The sequence below is a fragment of the Galleria mellonella genome, unplaced genomic scaffold (genome assembly GCF_026898425.1).
Source record: "Galleria mellonella isolate WM207_F2 unplaced genomic scaffold, CSIRO_AGI_GalMel_v1 utg905, whole genome shotgun sequence".
Taxonomy (NCBI): Eukaryota; Metazoa; Arthropoda; class Insecta; order Lepidoptera; family Pyralidae; genus Galleria; species Galleria mellonella.
Genome location: NW_026442174.1, coordinates 3,316,452 through 3,338,347, shown reverse-complemented (window position 1 = coordinate 3,338,347; position 21,896 = coordinate 3,316,452). Strand labels below are relative to the sequence as shown.

The 21,896-nt window shown below is 33.2% G+C and overlaps 1 protein-coding gene across 1 annotated transcript in view; it reads right to left on the bottom strand.

Annotated features, from left to right (window-relative positions):
* Window positions 1–3,597: 3,597 nt before the first annotated feature.
* LOC113517969 (uncharacterized) overlaps window positions 3,598–21,896 on the bottom strand; it is a 28,229-nt gene continuing 9,930 nt past the window's right edge. Inside the window, exon 2 of the mRNA XM_031907258.2 lies at window positions 3,598–5,824. Coding sequence (XP_031763118.2) covers window positions 4,808–5,821 — 1,014 coding nt within the window. The 5' untranslated portion in view covers window positions 5,822–5,824 and the 3' untranslated portion in view covers window positions 3,598–4,807. The remainder of the gene's footprint in view (window positions 5,825–21,896) is intronic.

The window sequence follows — 21,896 nt, the reverse complement described above, 5'->3', positions numbered from 1 at the left end:
ACTATTTGGTTGCGAACCTTATTTTATTAGTATTAATAATTCTTGAAAAAAGTGGGATGAAATAAAAATTGTGTATTTGTTAATGTCGTTCTGCATTTTGTTCTTTTTTTTTCTTTTTAAATAAAATTAATAGCTTTTTTTTATTATGTTATCTTTTTGATTTCGGCATTTGATTTGATTTTTATGATTCTTTTTACACGACTTTTTTTTTAATGCCTCCGTCTAAGCATTTTGCTGAATTAAATCAATCAAGTTAGGCTACCAGACTGAAATCGGAGCGAGACCGTCACTATAGTGTGAATAGAGCCTAATGCCGATTTAGGTTCACTGTCGCTACATTCTTGGTATGGCCAGTAGAAACAATTCGAGATTGATCGGTATGAGACTGTACTTAATGCGCAGTAATATGCTGGACCATCCGTGAATGTTACTATCATTGAGCTTTTTCTAATGAGCTTAGTAGAACGAAATATGAAAAATATTATAATTTTATGGTAAGGTAATTAATATAAGATCAACTTAAGGATAATTAAACCTTATTAGTTACCTATACCTATTAATTGTGAAATTTGATCCCAAATTATCAATAATATCATATAATATACATTCACATACATACAATTTATAATATTAGTAAGGATGTCAGAACTTATTTTGCAAAATTAATCTTTTTTTTTTAGTACGTTTGTTCCGTTGTGGAACAGGCTAAGGTCGGAGACCATGCTGCCTAGTCTTCAATATGATAATTTGTCTGGAATGCAAAATTAATCATTGACTTATCACTTTACTTTTTATTTCGTATGGATTTAATACTTTTTTTTATTGTTAGGGAGGCAAACGACATAATAATGATGGTCCACTTGTTCATAAAGATATTACATACGCATTGCAAGCATTTTAAAATTTATAGGTACTTTTTCGAAAATACTTGTACCTTAGACATGTTTTTTTAAAGTTTTTCACTACTATGAATAAATATTTTTCACAGACATTATTATGATTATTTTATTCCACAAGAAAACCGATTTAATCGAGACAAGACAATGAAACCAAAAACGGAATTCACCTTCTCGTTTAAAAAACAAATATCTTAATCAAAATTAATAAAGAAAGAAAATATGGAAATAGTTGAAAATATATCCTTTTTTTTTCAAAGTCGGTTGAAAAGCAATACGTTGTTAGTTCTGAAATTACTCGCTAGATGCTCAGTAGGAAAATTTAATTTTTAATAAAAACATTTTACAATTTTTAACAAGTTTTTCAATTTTAAACAAAGCTTAAATTACCTAATATAATCCTTAAATAAGGCACTTATGTAATCCTACACAAGTAATTCTCTAATTTTAATAGATAGTTCATAACTCAATTGTTCTCCTTCTTATTAAGTACCTATGTTTTCATGAACCCAACTCACATAAGAACACGAAAGCATGATAAAGTAACTCATAAAAAATAAACATAGCAGAGTTTATTTAATATTGCTATTTTATAAGCGAGGTGTTACGAGTCATAACCTGTAGGTGGCGCTGCTAACTTTTACTTCTTTTGAATAAGTAATCATTTATTTAAAATTAGTTATAAAACTGTTCGTAATTAAGTTCATATTTAATAAAAGTGTTTTTTATATTAAAATTATATATTTATTTATTTGTTTAACACTATTGCACCAACATTATATTGTCATAAATGTCCATAATCAGTATTTAGATACCAGAACTATACCTTATAAACTTATCTTACAATTAGTTTACATGATGACTCGTATTGCTGCCACCAAACAGCTGTATTTGCATAGCTACGTTTTGTTTGCAAGGCGAGGTTTTTTTAGTGAAATTAATAGGTAAAGTGATATAAAACACCTTAATCCTCAGAAATGATGACAAATAAGAATAATGAACGCATTGGTGTCACTGTATATCTAATCTCCATATTGCTATTCATGTCTATAAGCAACGGTTAGGTACTACTTTGTTTTTGTATTGTACTACTTGTAGCCGCGTAGATTCCGGCATAGAATAAGCCACCCTGTCCTTTTCCGTGGATGTTTTTTTAATGGGTGATAATGGAATGGCAACCCCACCGGCAGGGCACCAGTGAAGGATTATAGGTGAGGATGAAGCAGGCCAGTTGGCCCATCGTGACGAATTCAACAAGAATTGTTCACGACGGTTTCCAGGGGGAACCACGTGGAGGTCAGCCTAACAGAGCACATTGCTAGCATTGGGGCTGTCAAACTCCATTGCTAACAATCCTTTTCCCCCCTTTCCGTGGATGTCGTAAGAGACGATTAATGGCGCTTATAGTGGATGAATCGGCAACAGCGTCCCTCTTAAAACATCACCAAAAGCCAAGCTGCGGTTGCCAACCCGCCTGCAAAGCGTGGCAACTACTGGCAAAACTCCCTTATGGGCTATATTTAGCAGTGTACAGTTAACAGCTAATACAACATGTACTACTTTGTAAGAGATAGGCTGTCAGCTTGTTTTTATTTTAATGGGTGATAATTGAATGATAACTCCGTCTGCGCTATCGGTATACGCTGGCGGGGCACCAATGAGAGACGACAGACAGTTCATCCTCATGTCCTACAGCCTCAATGGTCGTGTACTGCGCGATTTCAGAGATGTTTCCTCCCACGATCACTCAGGTTGTGAAATGAGCTCCCTGCCGAGGTTTTCCATAAAGATTACAGCATGGGGTTCTTCAAAAGGGGGGTAAAGAGGTTTCTTCAGGGTCGGCAACGCACGCGTAATACCTCTGGTATTGCAGGTGTTCATAGGCTACGGTAACCTCTTACCATCAGGTGGGCCGTATGCTTGTTAGCCACCTCAGTGGTAGAAAAAAAAAGATAAAGTTGAAAGCAGGTCAGTTAGCCCATCGTGACAAATTCCATAACGATTAACAACAATAGTTTTCAACGGGAACCATGTGGAAGTCGATATGATAGTGTATATTGCTAGCAATAGGGCTATTAGACCTCATAATTAATAAAATCTTTCCTTCCTGATAGATGAAAGTAGTTCAGATTGGAATTCTCCTTGAAAACTATCATGGTTAATTCTTGTCGAATTCGTCATGATCGACCAACTGACCTACACTTGTTCTCACCTATCATCCGTCACTGGTGCCCCGCCGGTGTATAGGTACCGGTAGCGCGGGCGGGGTTACCATTTCATTTTCACCCATTAAAAGACTTTCATCTATCGTTTTTTACCAGTCAGCATACGCTGATGGAGACCAGAGTATACTTTATATATGTAGATACTATTATACTTAACACCCACATAAAAAACTTATGTTTAACTCTAAATAAATGAAAATCACATTGATTTATTAACTTTAATAAAAACAAATCCTTTATTTATGATACGAGAAATAAATAAAAATTTATTATAAGTATTACACAAATATACATATTATAATTATTAAAAATAAAACTAATAGACAAAAACATATATTTTTATATAATTTAAATTTTATACTAAAAAATAATAATGACACAGCACAGTAAATATGTTATTAGATACTACGTAAGTACCTACCTATATTACAAAGAAACGATCTTATATTATATTCAAAAATAAAATCTTAAAAAGATTTACAGATTTGGGTACCTTTATTAATACATTTTTTATAAACAGACTGTTTTTGATTTATCATAATATTATCTATAATTAAATTATAGTTACCTACCTAACAATACAGTTTATCTAATTGCTAACATGTGCTACATTGCATATTTTTTATATAACCACAGGTATTAACAGAAATTGAAATATACGTACATATTTACAGACTGTTATAGTATTGACTAGATTATGACTATAAAGTAACATTTTATTATACCTACCTATACATAAATACTTAACTACCTATTTTATTTTTATACATCATTCATTTCACATAAAAATTTTACAAATACCCAATCCAAAGTAGATACCGACTAATGGATAAGCGCGAATTCTAACCAAAGGTCATTCTTTTCAAACTTTTTCAGTCACACAATAATTGGAATATGATTTTCATATTTTAATATTTTATTTAAACTATTCTGTAAGTAATTTATTAATTATAAGTAAAATTACAAAGTAGATTATTTTCAAGGGCATAGATAATATATTTTTTAATTGGCAATGCACAGGAGGATTGGAATCTGTAAAAAATATTTATCATCTATTATCCGTTTTGTAGTACGTATTACAAACATGGAATCCCGAAATCAACAATGCAACGTTGCTAGATTAGATATTTTTAAGCAATTTTGGGTAAAAAAATTCTGTTATGGAAATTTTGATAAAAATATTTTCTTAGAGAATTTATTGGAGAAAAATGGATGGGCTTTGAGAAATTTGTATAATTTTTCTACAGCTTTAATATTTATAAACTATATAACAGTATTAAAATACAATAAAATATATGATTAAATGTAGCAAAACAGAAGATGGGATAAGGACAGAGAAGGTAAGCAAAGCTAAATGTAGGGAGGCCGTTATTCCATCGTTCGCTTTATGTTATGTTTACACGAAAAAACAGAGAAAATCAATACAAGTTTATGTTTGAGTAAAAATGAAAGAAATCGTATCGATTTAAAGAAAAAATATTTGACATTTGGTTAAAAATAAAAATTGCAGCTACCAAGCCTTCAACAGTCTTTTAATAATTAAATAACAGGTCTCGAGTTATTGAGTCTCAATCCTTAAATTAAAAATAAACTTGTACAAAATTTACCTTAAACTATATATTATTTTAAGCAGTAAATAAATAAGTGGAATTTATGGAATATATTTCCATAGCATTTAATAATAATTTAATCTATAATATCCTCATCCACATCTGTCGACTCCGCTTTTGTTTCTTCCTCGTTGATTTCTTTGGAGACCTCCTTGTTCTGCACATTCTGCACATTTTCATAGACCCGTTTCAAATTCCTCATAATATAAGAAGTACCATTGACTTTACTAGATCTTAAACTATTGTGATCGAAATATTTCTCCTGGCCATCTACTGTAATATTTCCTGAACGTACAGGTACTGAAAACGCTGATAAATGACGGGGTCTTTGAGCGAAATCCCTTGGGAGCCGTTTGTCTAAACCTGGCTCTTCTGGCCTAATTTCTTGATTGATACTTGTATCAATACCTTCAGCAAGTGCGCGTTTCCTATCATAAATATGACCAGAGACGCGTAGGTCTATAAAGAAGTTCAAAGGGTCGACACCAAACTGCGGGTTGTACAGGGGAGGATACCACATAGGCGGTGGAGGAGGAAGTATTAGGTTTGATGGTGGTACAGCTGCAGCTGTATCGGTCGGATTCCTCCCAACGCATGGTGCTGGTTTAGGTAACTCTTCTGTACCAACGTCGACGTAAGCAGATTGTCTACCAGGTGGTCCAGGACTACCGCTGGGCTTTGTCTGTTCTACCTTCGGAGACAACCTCCTGGGAGACGGTTCACGTAGCTTCGGCTGTTTTTCTACGGTCAATTCCAAAGGAACTTCGGGTCGACTGTCTGATTCCTTCTTTTCTTCTTCAGGTTTAGGCCAGTCTCGTCGCCACTCGCTTTCGCTCTCGGCAAAATATTTGTGAGAACGACGCTTGAAACGACGATGGTAATGGGGTGGGCGGCAACCGTGCCGCGCGTTCACAAATGATCTAAGCATTTCACTAAAGAAGAATGCATGAGGTTGAAGCGGCAGTGCACTGTAGAGATATGGCGGAGTAGCCGCCAGCAGTCTCGATACTAATTCAGTATTTCGCAACTCTCGTACATGTGTTTTTGTTGGCGCCTCCGTGGGGGGTTTTTCTTCTTGCACGGAACTCATTTTCTGTAACAAAATATAAAGAGTATAAAAGAACAGAATCAATCTGCAAATGAGCGTGAGCGCTGTGGGGATTTCAATAGGATGAGATGCGAGAACTGTGTGGAGAGAATGCGATGGTTCGAGGGTGCTTTTACACTTTTCGATTCGCTAGATAAATGTAAATTCATTTTAAAATCGTCACATACTTCATGCCTTAGTGGGTTTTAATTTATATTTTTGCCAATATACATCCTAATTAATTTAATAATGTAAATACGTTCCTGCATATGAATTTGTTATGATCAATTTCATAATTTGTCTCAAATATGCTATTATGTTTTAAAGATGTACGTAAGAGAAAAACAGTGTACCAACAGTCTTCAGCTATTGGTACACCATTGTTCTCACCGTTTCTTATTCTTATGTCGTTTTATTGTCTTAGATATAGTAAATAGCACTATCGTTAAATTCTAGATTACGAAATACATTATTACATTAGAATATACTTATTTCGGTAGTGTAAAGTCTCACACAAGAAGCACTGTTACTTCTTTGTTTTTGTGTCAAAGATTATGCAGGATAACTTAGAATTTCTACAAACAAATATAAGTTGCCAATCCTACTTAATTATACTTAAAAATTGGATACTCGCGTGACAAATATCATGGACATTTCAAGACATGTCAACTTATTTACTATTCCTAGTAAAATAAAATATTACTAAATAATAAAATAGATTACAAAAAATCGTGCGGTATAAACAAAAGTGTCGTCCCGCTGTGATTCGAACACACTCGGACGGTGATTATCACGAGCTCTCAAACATACAACAATGCCTCGCGCCATTATATCTAAGTACTGTGCCGTCCCAACCGAGATGAGATTTCACTACATTAAAACTGAAAATGTATTTGAATTATCCGACATTTTTTGTTTTTTACTTTAAAATAAAAATTTAAGTAATCGTACCTATATAAATAGTTTAAATGAAAAATGCTTTGTAAGTATTACTACAACAAATATACTTCGCTCCACAAAGAAAAGTGACTTTAACCATAAACATGCATACATACTGCGATGAATAACGAGACATTGAGATTAGAACAGTTTAATTTTTTTTTAATTTGTAGTCGTTTACCTGTCGACTTAGTTTCGTAACAATCAATTCAAGAAAACAACAACCTCATTTGTCACAAAAATAATATGGGAACAACAAGTGTTCTCTTATACTCATCAATCGACGGTAGCCACTTTCCATCAAGTAGACCATCTGTTCATTTGCCTCCCAAACAATAAAAAAAAATTTGGAAAACATTTGTCAAAATTGGTTTGATTTAATGACGTCATCGCGCAACATATTCACAAAAATCCACCTAAAATAAAATTGAAAATTATACTGTGACGTGTAACTAATTCATATATCTAGTGATTGATATGACAGAAATAGATATGTAGTTTTATATGTATATTTAGACGAGCGATTGGATGCCGGTTCGTCTGTCGACATCGATTTTTCAGCTCATCGCTGTTTTATTGCCAATATTCGTATGAAGCTGATACACCCGCATTCCAAATAGACCGCGGATTCGGTTAAGCGTTTCTTTTTAATACCCTTGCCTATGAATGTGGAAATTTGCACTTCCATACTGAGTCCACATTTTTTTTTATATACAACTTAGAATGGCAAACAAGCTGACGGCCCACCTGATGTAAAGTGGTAACCGTCGCCTATAGACATGAGCAGTACCATAGACATAACAGAGTATACTGTTTCGTCCATGATACCACCCATGCGTTGCCATTCCTGAGGACTCAGATGTTATTCCTCTGTAACCAGTAAATTCACTGCCATATCCCACCCTTCAAACCGAAACACAGCCATGCAAACACAACTGCTTCACGGTTGAAACACGAATGGAACAGAGGTACCCAAGCAATCGACTTTTGTGCAAAGTCTCCCTCTGGTAGGGTAGAGACATGTCAATATTATTTCATTATTATTTGGATACCGACCAACAGCGAATTCTCTCTGAGTGTATAGTCCTTTTCTTAATGCATAAAATATAATGTACTATCTTTAGAAATACAGACAAAACTAAGCCTCATACTACCATTAGCTGTTCTGCGTGGCATTATTCCGCGTGCACCAGCATATACCATAAAGTATCCAATGTGTTAAGTCAGAATATAACCTACGCGTGTACTAGATTTCATTTAAATTCGTTCAGCTGTTTTAGAGTAATAAAAATACAGACATTTAAATATATTTACAGACTTCACATTTAGCATTAAAGATTTACCAGATCCATCACCTCACGCAACTCACCAGAATGAGGAAAATGCTTATTAATAATGTAAACTCTGGATCCATTAGTATCAAATAATATATCCTGTCGTGTCGATCTCCACGCGGTACTCCTTAGAAACCATCGTGGCTTAGTAAATTCGCCGTGATGGGCCAATTGACTTGACTAGGAGGAAGGGATTGTTAGTAATGGAAAGCTTAGTCCCCATTGCTATCAATACATCATATTAGGTCGACCTCCACGCGGTTCCCCTTGGAAACCATCGTGACTAGTTTATTGTTGAAATCATCACGATGAGCTAACTGACCTGTCTTTCCTTTCTCACCTATCAACCCTCATTGGTTTTCCGCCAGTATATACCAATAGTACAGATGGGTTACTATTCCATTATCATCCATAAAAAAACCGACTTGACTTGATCCTTAACTGTTTATTCCTTCATTAGAGCTTCGTCATTGTGATCCATTAGCGTAGTCTGATTACTATTCACTTTCATCAATAAAAACTCTGTCTTTATACATCTATAACGGGAATTTTATATATTTACTATTTTAGTCGTTTCCGTTAATTGTTTTGACTATATCCAAAAGTCTCTTTTAGGGAGCGTACGGCGCTTTGTGTCACAGCGTTTTGTCTAAAAAAACATAGTAAACATAGAAACCACAAACATAGCGATCTCATAAAAATCCCATTATACTTACGTATACAAGTATATGTAGAAATCGTTGGAAAACGAGCATAAGTTTTAAAAACAAAAGAACCTAAACGTTACATTTAATCGGGATAAGTACGAAATAATAAAAACTAATTTAAATTTATTATTTTAATTAATAAAGTTACATAATTTTAATTAATAAATACCACTCATCATACAAGTTTCAATGTGTCTGTTATCCCCCATATGGTATATTTGCAACACAAGCGTAGGTACCTACGTATAATTCAATCAACAACAAAGGATTCTATCCATACATTCTGTAATAAAGGATCCCTCAATGATAGGAATTAAATGTCACATTACCATATCGTCGAACGACAAGTGAAAGCGATACATCGGATTTGTGACAAAAGGGGGTGTGAGGGGTGTAAGGGGAAGAGGGGGGAGATTGTTCACAATAAATTCAGAGTGGCGTATCTCTATTCAAACAGTTGATACGCAGTGGAACGGGGATGAAATCTTACGTACGCGACGATGTGCAAACATGACGGGCTTCATACCCCCCCGCGCCACCCTACGCTGTTTAAAAAAGTCGTAGATTTTTAATCGGTACAAATCGTTCGTCGTCTACGATATGAGAAATGAGTAAGTGATTTGTAAAATATCAAACAAATCAAACATTATAATCAAATATTGAAAATATACAATTTAAGATTTTGTTCCACGAAAAAACAAAAAAAATTGAAAGTATGTTTATCCTTTCAGAAAATGTGAAGAATTTTGTCGAAATGTTAAGCTTCATTTACTGGATCGATTTTGGTAGGAACAAAAACACGAAATTGAGCCCGAAAATTCGGATTTTCGTTTCATGGTTGACCACCTGATCATTAAAAATTTCACGTGGACGAAGAGTATCATTTATAACATGTATACAATATAAATAACTTTACATTATATTTTCTAATTTTATGACCAATATTTTCTTGTTCATTATTATCCTCACTTTCACTACCTAAAAGTGCATTAAGAATTCAATTAGACAGAACATCTACAACGTGAATGTGTTGCAGTTTGACACGCACAGATACAATCCGATGTCTGTTACATTTTGAGCTTTGTTCCCATGTATTAAAGTCGTGTCGTGAGACAATAAAAAAAATTAATTCCCTTGTCGAGGTGTGCGGCGTCACACGGCAGCGAACGTTAATTTCCATATTAAAACCATCACAAAGGAAGCAGATTCAAAAACCACGCTGGCGGCGGCGGCAGGGCGTTAAAAGTGGCCGCGGAACCAGAAAACGAGGCCAATTAGATGCGGCTATTCAATTCACTTAAAGAAGATTATCGTATCTATAATTGAACGTACATAATTTTGATATAATAAATTTGTTACATATTACCTGTACCTCGTGGCCTCACATGCGTGAATCAGTATATAAAGTGTCCTAAATTGTCCTATCCATGTATCAGATTTAATTCTAATACGTTCAGTATTTTTTGCGTGACAGATCCATTAAGTGATCCGTTTACCGATAGTGTAGGCGGTTTTTTTTTCAATAAGTGATAATGCAATAGTAACGTCGCCTGCGCTAACGGTATACGCTGGCGGGGCACCAGTTAATGATGATAGATGAGGATGAAAAGGCAGGCCAGTTAGTCCATCGTGAAGAATTCCACGAGAAGTAACCACGATAGTTTCTATGGGGAACATAATAATAACATTGCTAGCATTGGGGCTGTTAGACCCCATTGCTAACAATCCCTTTCCCCCCGTGCAGGCGGGGTTACTATTCCAATATCATCATTAAAAAAATTGATAATAATAGATTTGATTGATTGATATTCCCTTACACTTTAGGTTTGCTAGAAGAAAACTTTTGTAAAGTTAAACTCTCCTTTGTACATTTGCTTTCCAGTGTTATAATTATTTATGCATTATTAGTGTGTAAAATAAAGTAAAAATTTATTTTTATTTTATTTTACACACATTTTTTATTTAATAAATAAAAAAAAACAGCGGTGGTCTGTGTAAGCAAATGATGAAAATATAGAAGATTGATATTAGTTTTAATAAACCAAAACGTAAATGTTCGTTTGTCGTGACATAACTCAAAAATATAAAAATATAAGCATATAAGGGATTTTTTCGGTCAGTCGCCAACACCTATAATGAACAATATCATGTCCATTTACCGTATCTTATTGAATCTGTAACCCACACAGCAAACAATATTGCGCTCAGATACCGTTGTCGGGGTATGATAATCGCGTCAAAACGCACGTGAAGTGCCACGATGGTGGGCCGAGGGGGGAAGGGGTGCTAAGCCGGTGATGGCTTTAAAACGTACCCGATTATCCTGCCGAGTGTACTTCGCCATGAGAGACGCCATAATTTATTGCGCTTATTGATTGCACAAGAATTTCTTGTCGATTTTAGTTTATTTATTTATTTATTTGGACATATTATATGACAAATATTTGGAAACAAGTACGAATCGTCATCAACAGATAGAATTATTTTATTGTTAAAAGTTTCATCACACGTTATATTTTAATGTAACAACTACCGGTTTAATTTACGTGTAAGTAGCAGGGCCGTGCCTGGGTATATGGCCGCCTGCGTGCCAGTCTGTATGGCCGCCCCCAGGATAACATTAAAAAAAACTACTTTAATTTTTAATGTTTATTATTATACACAGGGCATCAAACCGGGAAAAAAATCAGTTTTTGGTTAACCGAAATCGGCCCAGTAAACAACTTGTAACGATTTGGCCGCCTCTTAATTTCGGCCGCCTGCGTGCGGTGCACGCAATGAACGTCCGTCAGGCACGGCCCTGGTAAGTAGATCGAGAAAGCTCGATTAGTTTCAGTCAGTTAGGTTGTTTTCAGTTTTAGTCAGGCTCGCGATCGCGTACAGTCACTCATGGCTAAGGATCACGAATCGATCCTGAAACTAGTCGAGCTTTCTCGATCTAATTACACGTAAGTTAAACCAGTAGTTATTACTTTAAAAGATAGAATTAAAATTCAATTAAATAATTAAAGTAAATATTTTATAAGTAAATATTATTTATATATATTTACAATCCTAAGTATTTTAATTATTTATCTGATATTAAGGTAACCGCCAACTGATAAGGTATCCAGGAGGAGCTAAGTGACTTACCGCATTGCCACGCTGAACAAGGATAGAAATACCTTCTAGTCGCCAGATTTAATAAAATATCTAAATTTGATATAGGTACCTATAAATTGTTTAGTGTCATCTAAAACTCTCTTCATGCGGTATTACATTTTCATATACAATATCCCGTGTAGGTCATTAAACATACGCATAGTCAGTGTTTCCATTTGTATACAAATAGTGACGGATCTCTAAATAAAGCTGTCTCGCTGCATACGCTCGCAAATAAAACATGGACTCTGTTTGATGAATGATTCATACGCTTCGGATATCTAGTTGAATTTTTTTTTTCTTTCACATTCAGTTTTATGTAACTTATCTGTGCAGTGTTTTACATATAATAATAATAATAATAATAAATCAAGTTATTTATACAATTTTCATTCATGAGCTTTTCAAAGGAGACTGTATAATTTAGTTTTTGATAAATTGGTTTTTATTTCATACACATAGCCTTACAAACAGCATTACGTCTAGCCTTATAAAAAGTGATAATCATCATCGTAAACATGATTATCACATTATGATATCCATGTACATTTATAGATTATCTATAATGTGTCACTGATAAAAATATTCAGTACCTTTACTGCATATCACAAAGTATAATTTACATAGATAAAGAGTATATTAAAATCTCATATGATATTTTGTTTATACAACTTTGAATGGCAAACAAGCTGACGGCCCACCTGATGGAAAGTGGTAACGGTCGCCTATAGACATGAGCAGTACCATGGACATAACCGAGTATACTGTTTCGCCCATCATACCCCACAATTCATGGTAACATATGCCTGACCATTGAAATATGTATATATTATATTATAAAATAATTCATATAATATTAAGTAATCAACTATTATTCAAAAAGCTTTTATTTGTTATAAGCAATTATTACAAAAATTAAATACTTCCATGTTGCATTGATAACCTTAAATGAATGACTTACAAAGACTGATTGACATAGACAAAGCTATCATAGATTAAATATGTAAACCCATTACAATTTAATTACTATTTTTTATAACACAGTGACAAATAAGCTTACGGCTCGCCTAATGGCAAGTGCTTATCACCGCCCATGAGCATCCGCAACTCGCAACACCGAAGGAATTGCAAGCCTTTTAAAAAAGAATACACTCTTTTCTTGAATTCATCATCATCATATCAGTTGTTATCTGTCCATTACTAAACATAGACCTCTCCCATAAGATAAGTTCTGCCAGTAGTTGCCACGCTTGGTAGGCGGATTGACCACTGCAGTTAAGTTTTGGTGATGTTTTAAAAAAGACACGACCACTACCGACGGTGGTAAGGTCTCATAGTCGCCTCTTACGACACCCACTACATATGAAGGGGTAACTCGTTCTATGACGGAACTACAAGACTTTTCTCGCATTATACAATCTTAATTGAATAGGTACTAAGAAGATTATTATGCGGCTTAAATCGAAAACTACACCGAGTTTCCTACCCTTAAATTAAAACAACAGCCCACACAAACCACAGACAAGTAAATTAAATAAAAAAAAGTCTTCATAAGCAATCATGGAAGCCGGAACCACAAACCACTAATAACCAAACCAACTCGCCTAGAAAGCTGAATGTAGCCAATTTCCCAATGAGATCTATCGGTCTTGATAACGAGCAGTTATTACGCGACGAATGATACGAAAAGAACGAATGAGTGAATGTAATGATGCTCGAATGAATAATTGTAATGTAGGCAATTTTGTTCCACTTGCAAAATGTAGATTTGTGAAACTTTTAGACATGATATTTACATACCTACGTACAATTATGTGTATTATTGCATAATAATGCTAAATGAATTCTACCGCGTATTAATAAGTTTCTCTTATTTCTTTTTTTTCTTGGCAACTTGAACTGGCCATCCAGCAGACAGACCTGAAACTTGATATCGAATTTAATCTAAAAATTGATATAGAAATAAAACTTGAAACCGTCGTCTATAGAAATGAATAATTTATTATGTGAAATTTGTAAAGACATTAACATGGTTTGAACTGATTTTAAACAAATTTTGAAAATTCAAAATTTAAAACTCAGTAACATATATTAAGGATAGTACCTACAACTGAATATATGTATATTACAAAGACCGTACCCTAAATACCCCAGTAGGGCCTTACAAAATGGGTCAGTCATTACAAAAAGACACGTTCCAATTTAAAAAAAAAACAGCGGTTTCTGTCTTGACAAAACATACTTATGAACGACAAGTGTGGCAACTACTGGCAACCCCCAAAGGGGCAGGCTTATGTTCAGAAGTGAATATTTAACGGTGATATGATTATAATGATAATAGTAAAAAAGAAAACAAAAGAAAATTGCGTGTCTATGAGTGTATTCTTTTGTACTACACGTAACAACCATCCTAAAGAAAAAAAGGTAGCTTTAGTCATCTAAAAATAATATAGGAATCAAACTGTTTACGGAGAAAAATCCATAATTCGCTTCAACCACTTCGAGAAACCTAACGACAACAAATATTTAACTTTTGCTATGTATTTAATGTTCATATTAATTATCGCACCCCATTATACAATAGTGTGAAATATACTAATTGTTTGTATATATATGTGTGCCACTATGTATACAAACTATGGTGTCTTTGCTTTACTTAATCAAAGGCATATAATGAGTTACTGTCTAATTAAAACACATATGTATAACCACATCATAAATGTATCTATTTTTGATTATCTTATTTAGTAAAGTAATATCATTTAGGTAGGTAATAATCTCTATTTAATAAATTTAATAACCCCCCTCATAGATGAGGATTATGTCCAGCAGTGGGCAGAAAATGGCTGATATGATGATGATTAAATTTAATATTTGATTATTCATAATCTTTTTTTTTATACTACAAAGGTCACAAATAAGTTATGGTAAACAGTCACAGTGCCTAATTATTAATGCGAAAATTTCGATTTTTTTATACAACTTAGAATGGCAAATAAGCTGACGGTCCACCTGATGGAAAGTGATAACCGTCGCCTATAGACATGAGCAGTACCATGGACATAACAGAGTATACTGTTTCGCACATGATACCGCCCATGCGTTGCCATTCCTGAGGACTCAAGTGTTATTCCTCTGTACCCAGTAAAGTCACACCATATCCCACCCTTCAAACCGAAACACAGTCATGCAAACGCAACTGCTTCACGGTTGAAACACGAATGGGACAGAGGTACCCAAGCAATCTACTTTTGTACAAAGTCTCCCTCTGGTAAAATGAGGTAGGAAAATAATTAATCTTTTCACACAACACTATAAAATATGAAAATTTATAAAGATGTTCAGGTATTTAGATGTTTCCACTTTAATAGCCTCTTATGACATCCTAGAGCTAAAAAGTAATGATCATACAAGAGTACACTCTTATACTCTTACTCCGTTATTATATATAGAAATTAATTTTTATATAAAACTAGCTAACGTGTGCAAACGTGGCCGACGTACTGCCCTACCATCATTTACTGGGTACATTATCGAGATAAATCTATTTCAGAATTAGTTTGATCATTTTTAATATGTAACAACCTATATACATGAACAGTACAAGTTGGTGTACTTGATTATTTACATTTAAAAAATTCATTAAAATCCATTGATCACTTTCTGAGATTAACGTGTACGAGTACATACATCGTAAAACTTGTTTCTTACGTATAATATTATTATTTTTTTTTATACAACTTAGAATGGCAAACAAGCTGACGGCCCACCTGATGGAAAGTGGTAACCGTCGCCTATAGACATGAGCAGTACCATGGACATAACAGAGTATACTGTTTCGCCCATGATACCCCCCATGCGTTGCCATTCCTGAGGACTCAGGTGTTATTCCTCTGTACCCAGTAAATTCACGCCATTATTATAGGAATTAAGATAGGAATTACTACAAGTATACTTGAATGAACTATTCTATCACTCCACATGGTTTTTCTCTTTCAGTTTTTCTTTGAAATACAAAGAAATACATATTTTTAACGTAATAACGTATAAAACCAGCGCGACACAGTCGACTGGCGTGCTCGACTCTTTTTATTTCATTTCCTCCCTTCAGCAGCCTAATAATAATAAAAGCGTTATCGTATCGCAACACAATAGCATACTGTCGTTTGCATTCCGTCAAAGCACGCACAAAGATCTACAAAGATGTCTGTGATCAAAATATATACATTTGTTTATTTGAAAAACATTACAAAAAAAATATGTATTTGGTGCAAAAGGCGAACTTAATGCTGTATAGCATTCTCTCTCAGTCAAACTTTGGAAAAACAAAAATGTAATTATGCGGTGAAAATCAATGAAAATTGTTGTGAGTAAATATTATTTATTATTATTTAGCACATTTAAAAAACATATTTATAGCCTTAGAGGTTCCTCTTAAATGTCGAAAAATAGGGATTAAATCCCAGATACTTAATGAGTTGATTATGTCCTACATACATTATGCTATAAATATAAAATCGACAATTTATTTTTAATAATCAAGAATTTAAGATTATGTCTCATAAAAAAATACAACTTTAGTTATTTAGGCGTAAAAACTAAACTTATTTTCATAAATTTTCTATGGGACTATTTGTAAGTATATCCTTTCAGATAAAAAAATCAATTTTCCAAATGGGTTCATAACTAACAAAGTTATGATATACAAAAAAATACTAAATATTGAAAATCTCTTTCTTTTTAGAGTCTATTGAATAAATAAATAAATAATTGAACAATAAATCATTCATAGCAAACTTAAATGTTTTTATAGTTTTTTATGTAGTCTGTAATCTGAATAAATCCAAAAGTGAAAATAACGATAACTTATCTTAGTAGATAATATATACATATATCCCGTGTGGTCCCGGCATATAATGGGCCACCCCTTTCCTTTCCCGTGGGTGTTATAAGAGGCGACTAAGAGTGGGCAAGGGATGGGCAGCAGCATCCCTCTTAAAACATTACCAAAGCAACTGCGATTGCCAATCCGTCTGTTAAGCGTAGTAATTACTGGCAAATGCTCACTAGGGGAGGCTTATGTTCAGCAGTGGACAGCTAAAAGCTGATATGATGATGATGATCAAGCATATAATATATTTATATGATGTAATTTACTAATAAAATTATTTAGTTAACAAAATAGTAAATTCTTCATACATATAGGTAAAAAATAATAATACTAAAATGCTCATAAACATGTTTCGTAACTCAGTGGTCGCCTTTTCAGTGCCGCGTAGCGCGGTTTCTTTGTAGCATCGTAGGCAATAAAGGTACAGTGCTCTATTGCTACATCGCTATCCCGCGCCGTCTCTACGCCGTAGCTACACGATCCTTCGACAATCTACGAGCATAAATTTATATTTTGATTTTGGAACCGTGTTCTATATAAATCTGTTTTATTTTTATATAGTTAACGGTTTTTTTTTAAATCAATGATGTTAATACTACTTTTTTTGGATTAAAAAAGTAATTATGAGTTTGATTAACAGTCCATTTATACCTGTATTATATTTTTTCATAAGTACGATGAATATCACAGTGGATTCTGTTTTGTCTATGACAATGTTCACATATATAGGAGAGGGTTACCGCTTTCCATCAATTGGGCCGTCAGATTTTTTGGGATACTAAGTATCTAAAAAAAGGCATAAACGATCCTGGTAATATACACAAAATCACAGTAAATAATTGAATGTTATAATAATCACAGAACAACAAACAGACATCGCAAGAATAAATTCTTATAACTGTACACGATAAATAAGTACCTATTTGTTACAAACACTTCTCAATCCAAAACCAAATACAAGTGCTGTCGATACAATCAACTCGACATTTTACAGAACACGTATCGGATCTGCGATTGGAGTTCGCTGTGACGATATTTAAATGTGCTGTGAGTGGGTTTGCTTGTATCAGTCCATCACTGAAATGTAGAAGGAAACCGATATCCCCGCCGAGGTAAATGTACCTATCTATATGCAGTTAGAAAGCGAGAAAATGGAATGCCTATACAACAGATAAAAAAATCTGACGTATTTTTGAGACAGAATGAGGTGTTCAGTTTAATAGCATTTTTTGTGTATTTATTAAAATTATAAAAAATTAGAGAAGATTTTAATGTTTTCTTTTTTATTCTGTATCAATATAAAAAAAAGACACTACACAATGGTAATAAAAAGATTGTTTCCGCAGAAAATTCTTAGACAAATTACAAGGGACTACTATAAATATGACCCCAACGTCTCTATATTTAAAATTAAATTATATTAGCAATTTGATATGAGAAGAAATTTTACGAAAACAATTATTATAATATAATAATAATAAAACAAAAAAATGCTCTACAAAAAGAACAACATTGGGTTATTGGTTAAAATTAATATAAATATAGGTACTTAATAGATAGTTCCATTAAACCAAAAATTTATAATTTATCTCTAATATGAGATAAATAAGAGACGAAAACGACCTTCAGCAATGAAAATTAGTGTAATTATGAACGAATATAATAATAACTATGCCGCACGCCTACATTACTTTTTTTTATATATATGAAAGAATGACAAATAAGCATGCTGTGCACCTGATGATAAACGATTGATTTATACATTTTTATCCCAGTCAGTCTACTGTTACATATTATAATATAACACTCTCATTTTTTTTCTTCTTCTTTTGAAAAAAGAAGTTCTTAATTGCTTGAACTACTCAATAAAATTTTTTTATACCTAAGATAGACGCTGGCACAACAGAGTAATATCTGGAAATGGTTTAGTTAAATGTAATGTGACTTCATGAACTGATTTCGCAGGCTCGTTCTTGTGCACTTCAATATGCATATGGGAACAGAAATCCGTTGTTTCTAATGAGCAAACAGCGGGAGAACGAAATTGAGTCTTGTGTTTACTTAAGGCTTACCTGTCTAGACTTTACTTAGTGCTAGAAATGTAATAAAGGGTGATTACTACAGAAATAAATAGAATGCTTTATATTTATCTCTATAATACTAGAATGTTCTATTTCATTAATATTTATTAATATATCTTTATTTATTAATTTACAAGTAGGGGACAACTTTTAATTTATTTTAAATAATAAAGGAGTATAAATTATCATTTAATTTTTATTATTGCATAAAACTAGATATCTAGTGAAAAATCCACATTCATGGATAGAGGATATTAACAAGATAAAATTAGTCCTTAAAATAACCATTTCGCTGTGCTATTTATTATTTATTTATTTATTCTCTATTGATTACATTACAAAAAAAAAATGTCTGGAACAAAAGGCGGACTTATTATATAGTAATATGGTATTCTTTTCAAGTCGACCTTTGACAAAACAGAAATGTAATTATGTGGTATTTAAATAAACCATTACAAGTACGTACAATTTATATTGACTTACAAATCATAACAATACAATAATACTATTAAATTAAATAGCATCTCCCCATCTAATCAATCAATCTACCCCAATGTGTGTGAAATATAACGCAGCCACAAATCCTTAATAATTAATAATACACTATTAATTATTTTTAAATAATATTATCGGTTTGAAAGGTGGATATGGCAATGAATTTACAGGGTACAAAGAATAACACCTGAGTCCTCAGGAATGGCAACGCATGGGGTGTATCATGGGCGAAATATTATACTCTGTTATGTCCATGGTACTGCTCATGTCTATAGGCGAGGGTTCCCAATTTCCATCAGGTGGACCGTCAGATTGTTTGCCATTTTAAATTGCGTAAAAAAATATTTATTACGTTTCATTTTAATGATAAAATCTTTTATATTATCGCGGAACTCTGAAACCGTCGCGTCCATTGATTCCTAGCAGATTCACTAACAATGGCACGTCGCCGCGCAAATGGACTGAAAGCTTTATTGTTTAGCAGGCCGGAGCCCGGATGATGTCGCGACGGGCGGCTCGTGTGGTCGTACCTTTACTTTTTACATGTACGTTAGTTGTACAATCAGGTGAATACATTAAAAAATAAAAGGTAAAAAGTAGGAATGAACATTTTATTCCGAATTCATCGTACTCGAGTAAAAAGCACTTTGAAGAAATTTCTATATAATATTCTATTATCTTTCTAAATATCTATATATTCTAAGGATAGGCTCAGGTTACCATGGACTATTACTACTACCATAACCAAGTACTAGTTATTATATTGTAAGAGCCCCACCTACTTACAAATAAAAAAAGTTCTAGCCATTATCGGACATGCTATGCTTTCACCACAGCATTTAATTTGAAACGCACGTTGTATTAGGAGATATAAAGAATAAACGAGGAGACGATATTAATTTAAATCAAACATTCTAAATTGGCGATGACACTGTAATGTGAAAAAGCGACGGTTTACTTGTCATCAGATAAACCGTCAAATTGTTTGCCATTTGCAGCTGTATAAAAAATACATACTACAGAATCTAAATTTACGAACTGAGTAAAGTGCAGTATTAAGCTTTTAATTTTAATTCTAATTTAATATAACAGCGAAATCTTTACTCTTAAGGAACAAAATGAACAAAATTTCTAATAAATTTAAAATAATTTTTTTATAAATTGACTTTATGATGATCCATAAAACAGTAATGTTACGAAAATATCAAATTAAAATATTAGGTTAAGAGATAAGTTTTAAAAAAATCGCTTTTCAGAATCGATCCCATTCTTTCTAATAATGACCATATAAAATATAATTTTAAATAAACATACCTATTTCAAACGAATATTAATCGTTTACTTGTAAGATTCCACAAAATGTCTCATCCAATATCCAACAAGCGCGTTCAAACAATAAGCGAGCTATGACAATCGGGGATACCTTCAAATCTCATCTGCAAATATCTCGAGTAAATCTTAATCCGTGCTTAAATCCCCCCACGCCGCAGCCTTTGTCTACAACTAATAACGCGATTGCAAGTCAAAAGCAGGCGTCTACAGAAATTAATGTAATGGGACTGTTAAGATAATTTGAAAGTGCCTTCGGCCATTCGTCTGTCGACACACTGCCATTGATTTATATTGTTTGACAGCTCCTTTGCTCTCTATAGATACATATTCTCCCGCGTCACACAAGTTACTCTGACAAGGGATACTGAATATTAGTTATTAACTCTTGCCTTCTGTTGTTGTCACATTGTCCTTGTATTCTAACATTAATTTTTATACATATAACTGAAATGAGCAGTAAAAAACTAAGTAAATTATGGAATTATTTATTTGTTTTTAAATAACAACTATTTATATTTTTTTAAATTAGAAGGAATTTATATTTCATTCAAATTATAATCATCTAATATTTCACTAACTCTACAGACTTTGTTTTGTTCAAATTCCATGTTTATCTACTATTAAAAGCTTTAATCAAAATATTACGAATATTTAAAAAAAATGTCATCGGTTCACTCATTTTCTAGTATTACATTTACCAACCAATAGCCGAAGAAAGGAGGTTCTCAATACGTCCGAATGGGGGGAAAAGGGATCGTTAATAAAGGGGTCTAACTGCCCTATTGCTAGCAATACAAGATGGGTTAACTGACTTTCAACATCACCTTTTATTCCTCACTGGTGCCCCGCCAGCGTATACCGATAGTGCAGGCGGGATTACCATTCTATTATCACATATTAAAAAAAATGCGCCTGAATATTTTTATTTTGCAATTATGTTACGAAATTCCGGGCCCATTTTCACAACTCTTTTTTATTGTTATTTTATTTTATAATTATTAATTATTAATCGTATTGGATCCGTATTAACTTTGAGATATTTTTCTTTACAAAACAAAAAAACTGGTGCTACTACTGCAAAGTAAAATATACTTGTAGGTTTTATATTTTTATATATTTATTTGTATCGCCTGTATATCCTGTGTAAGTATATCCTGT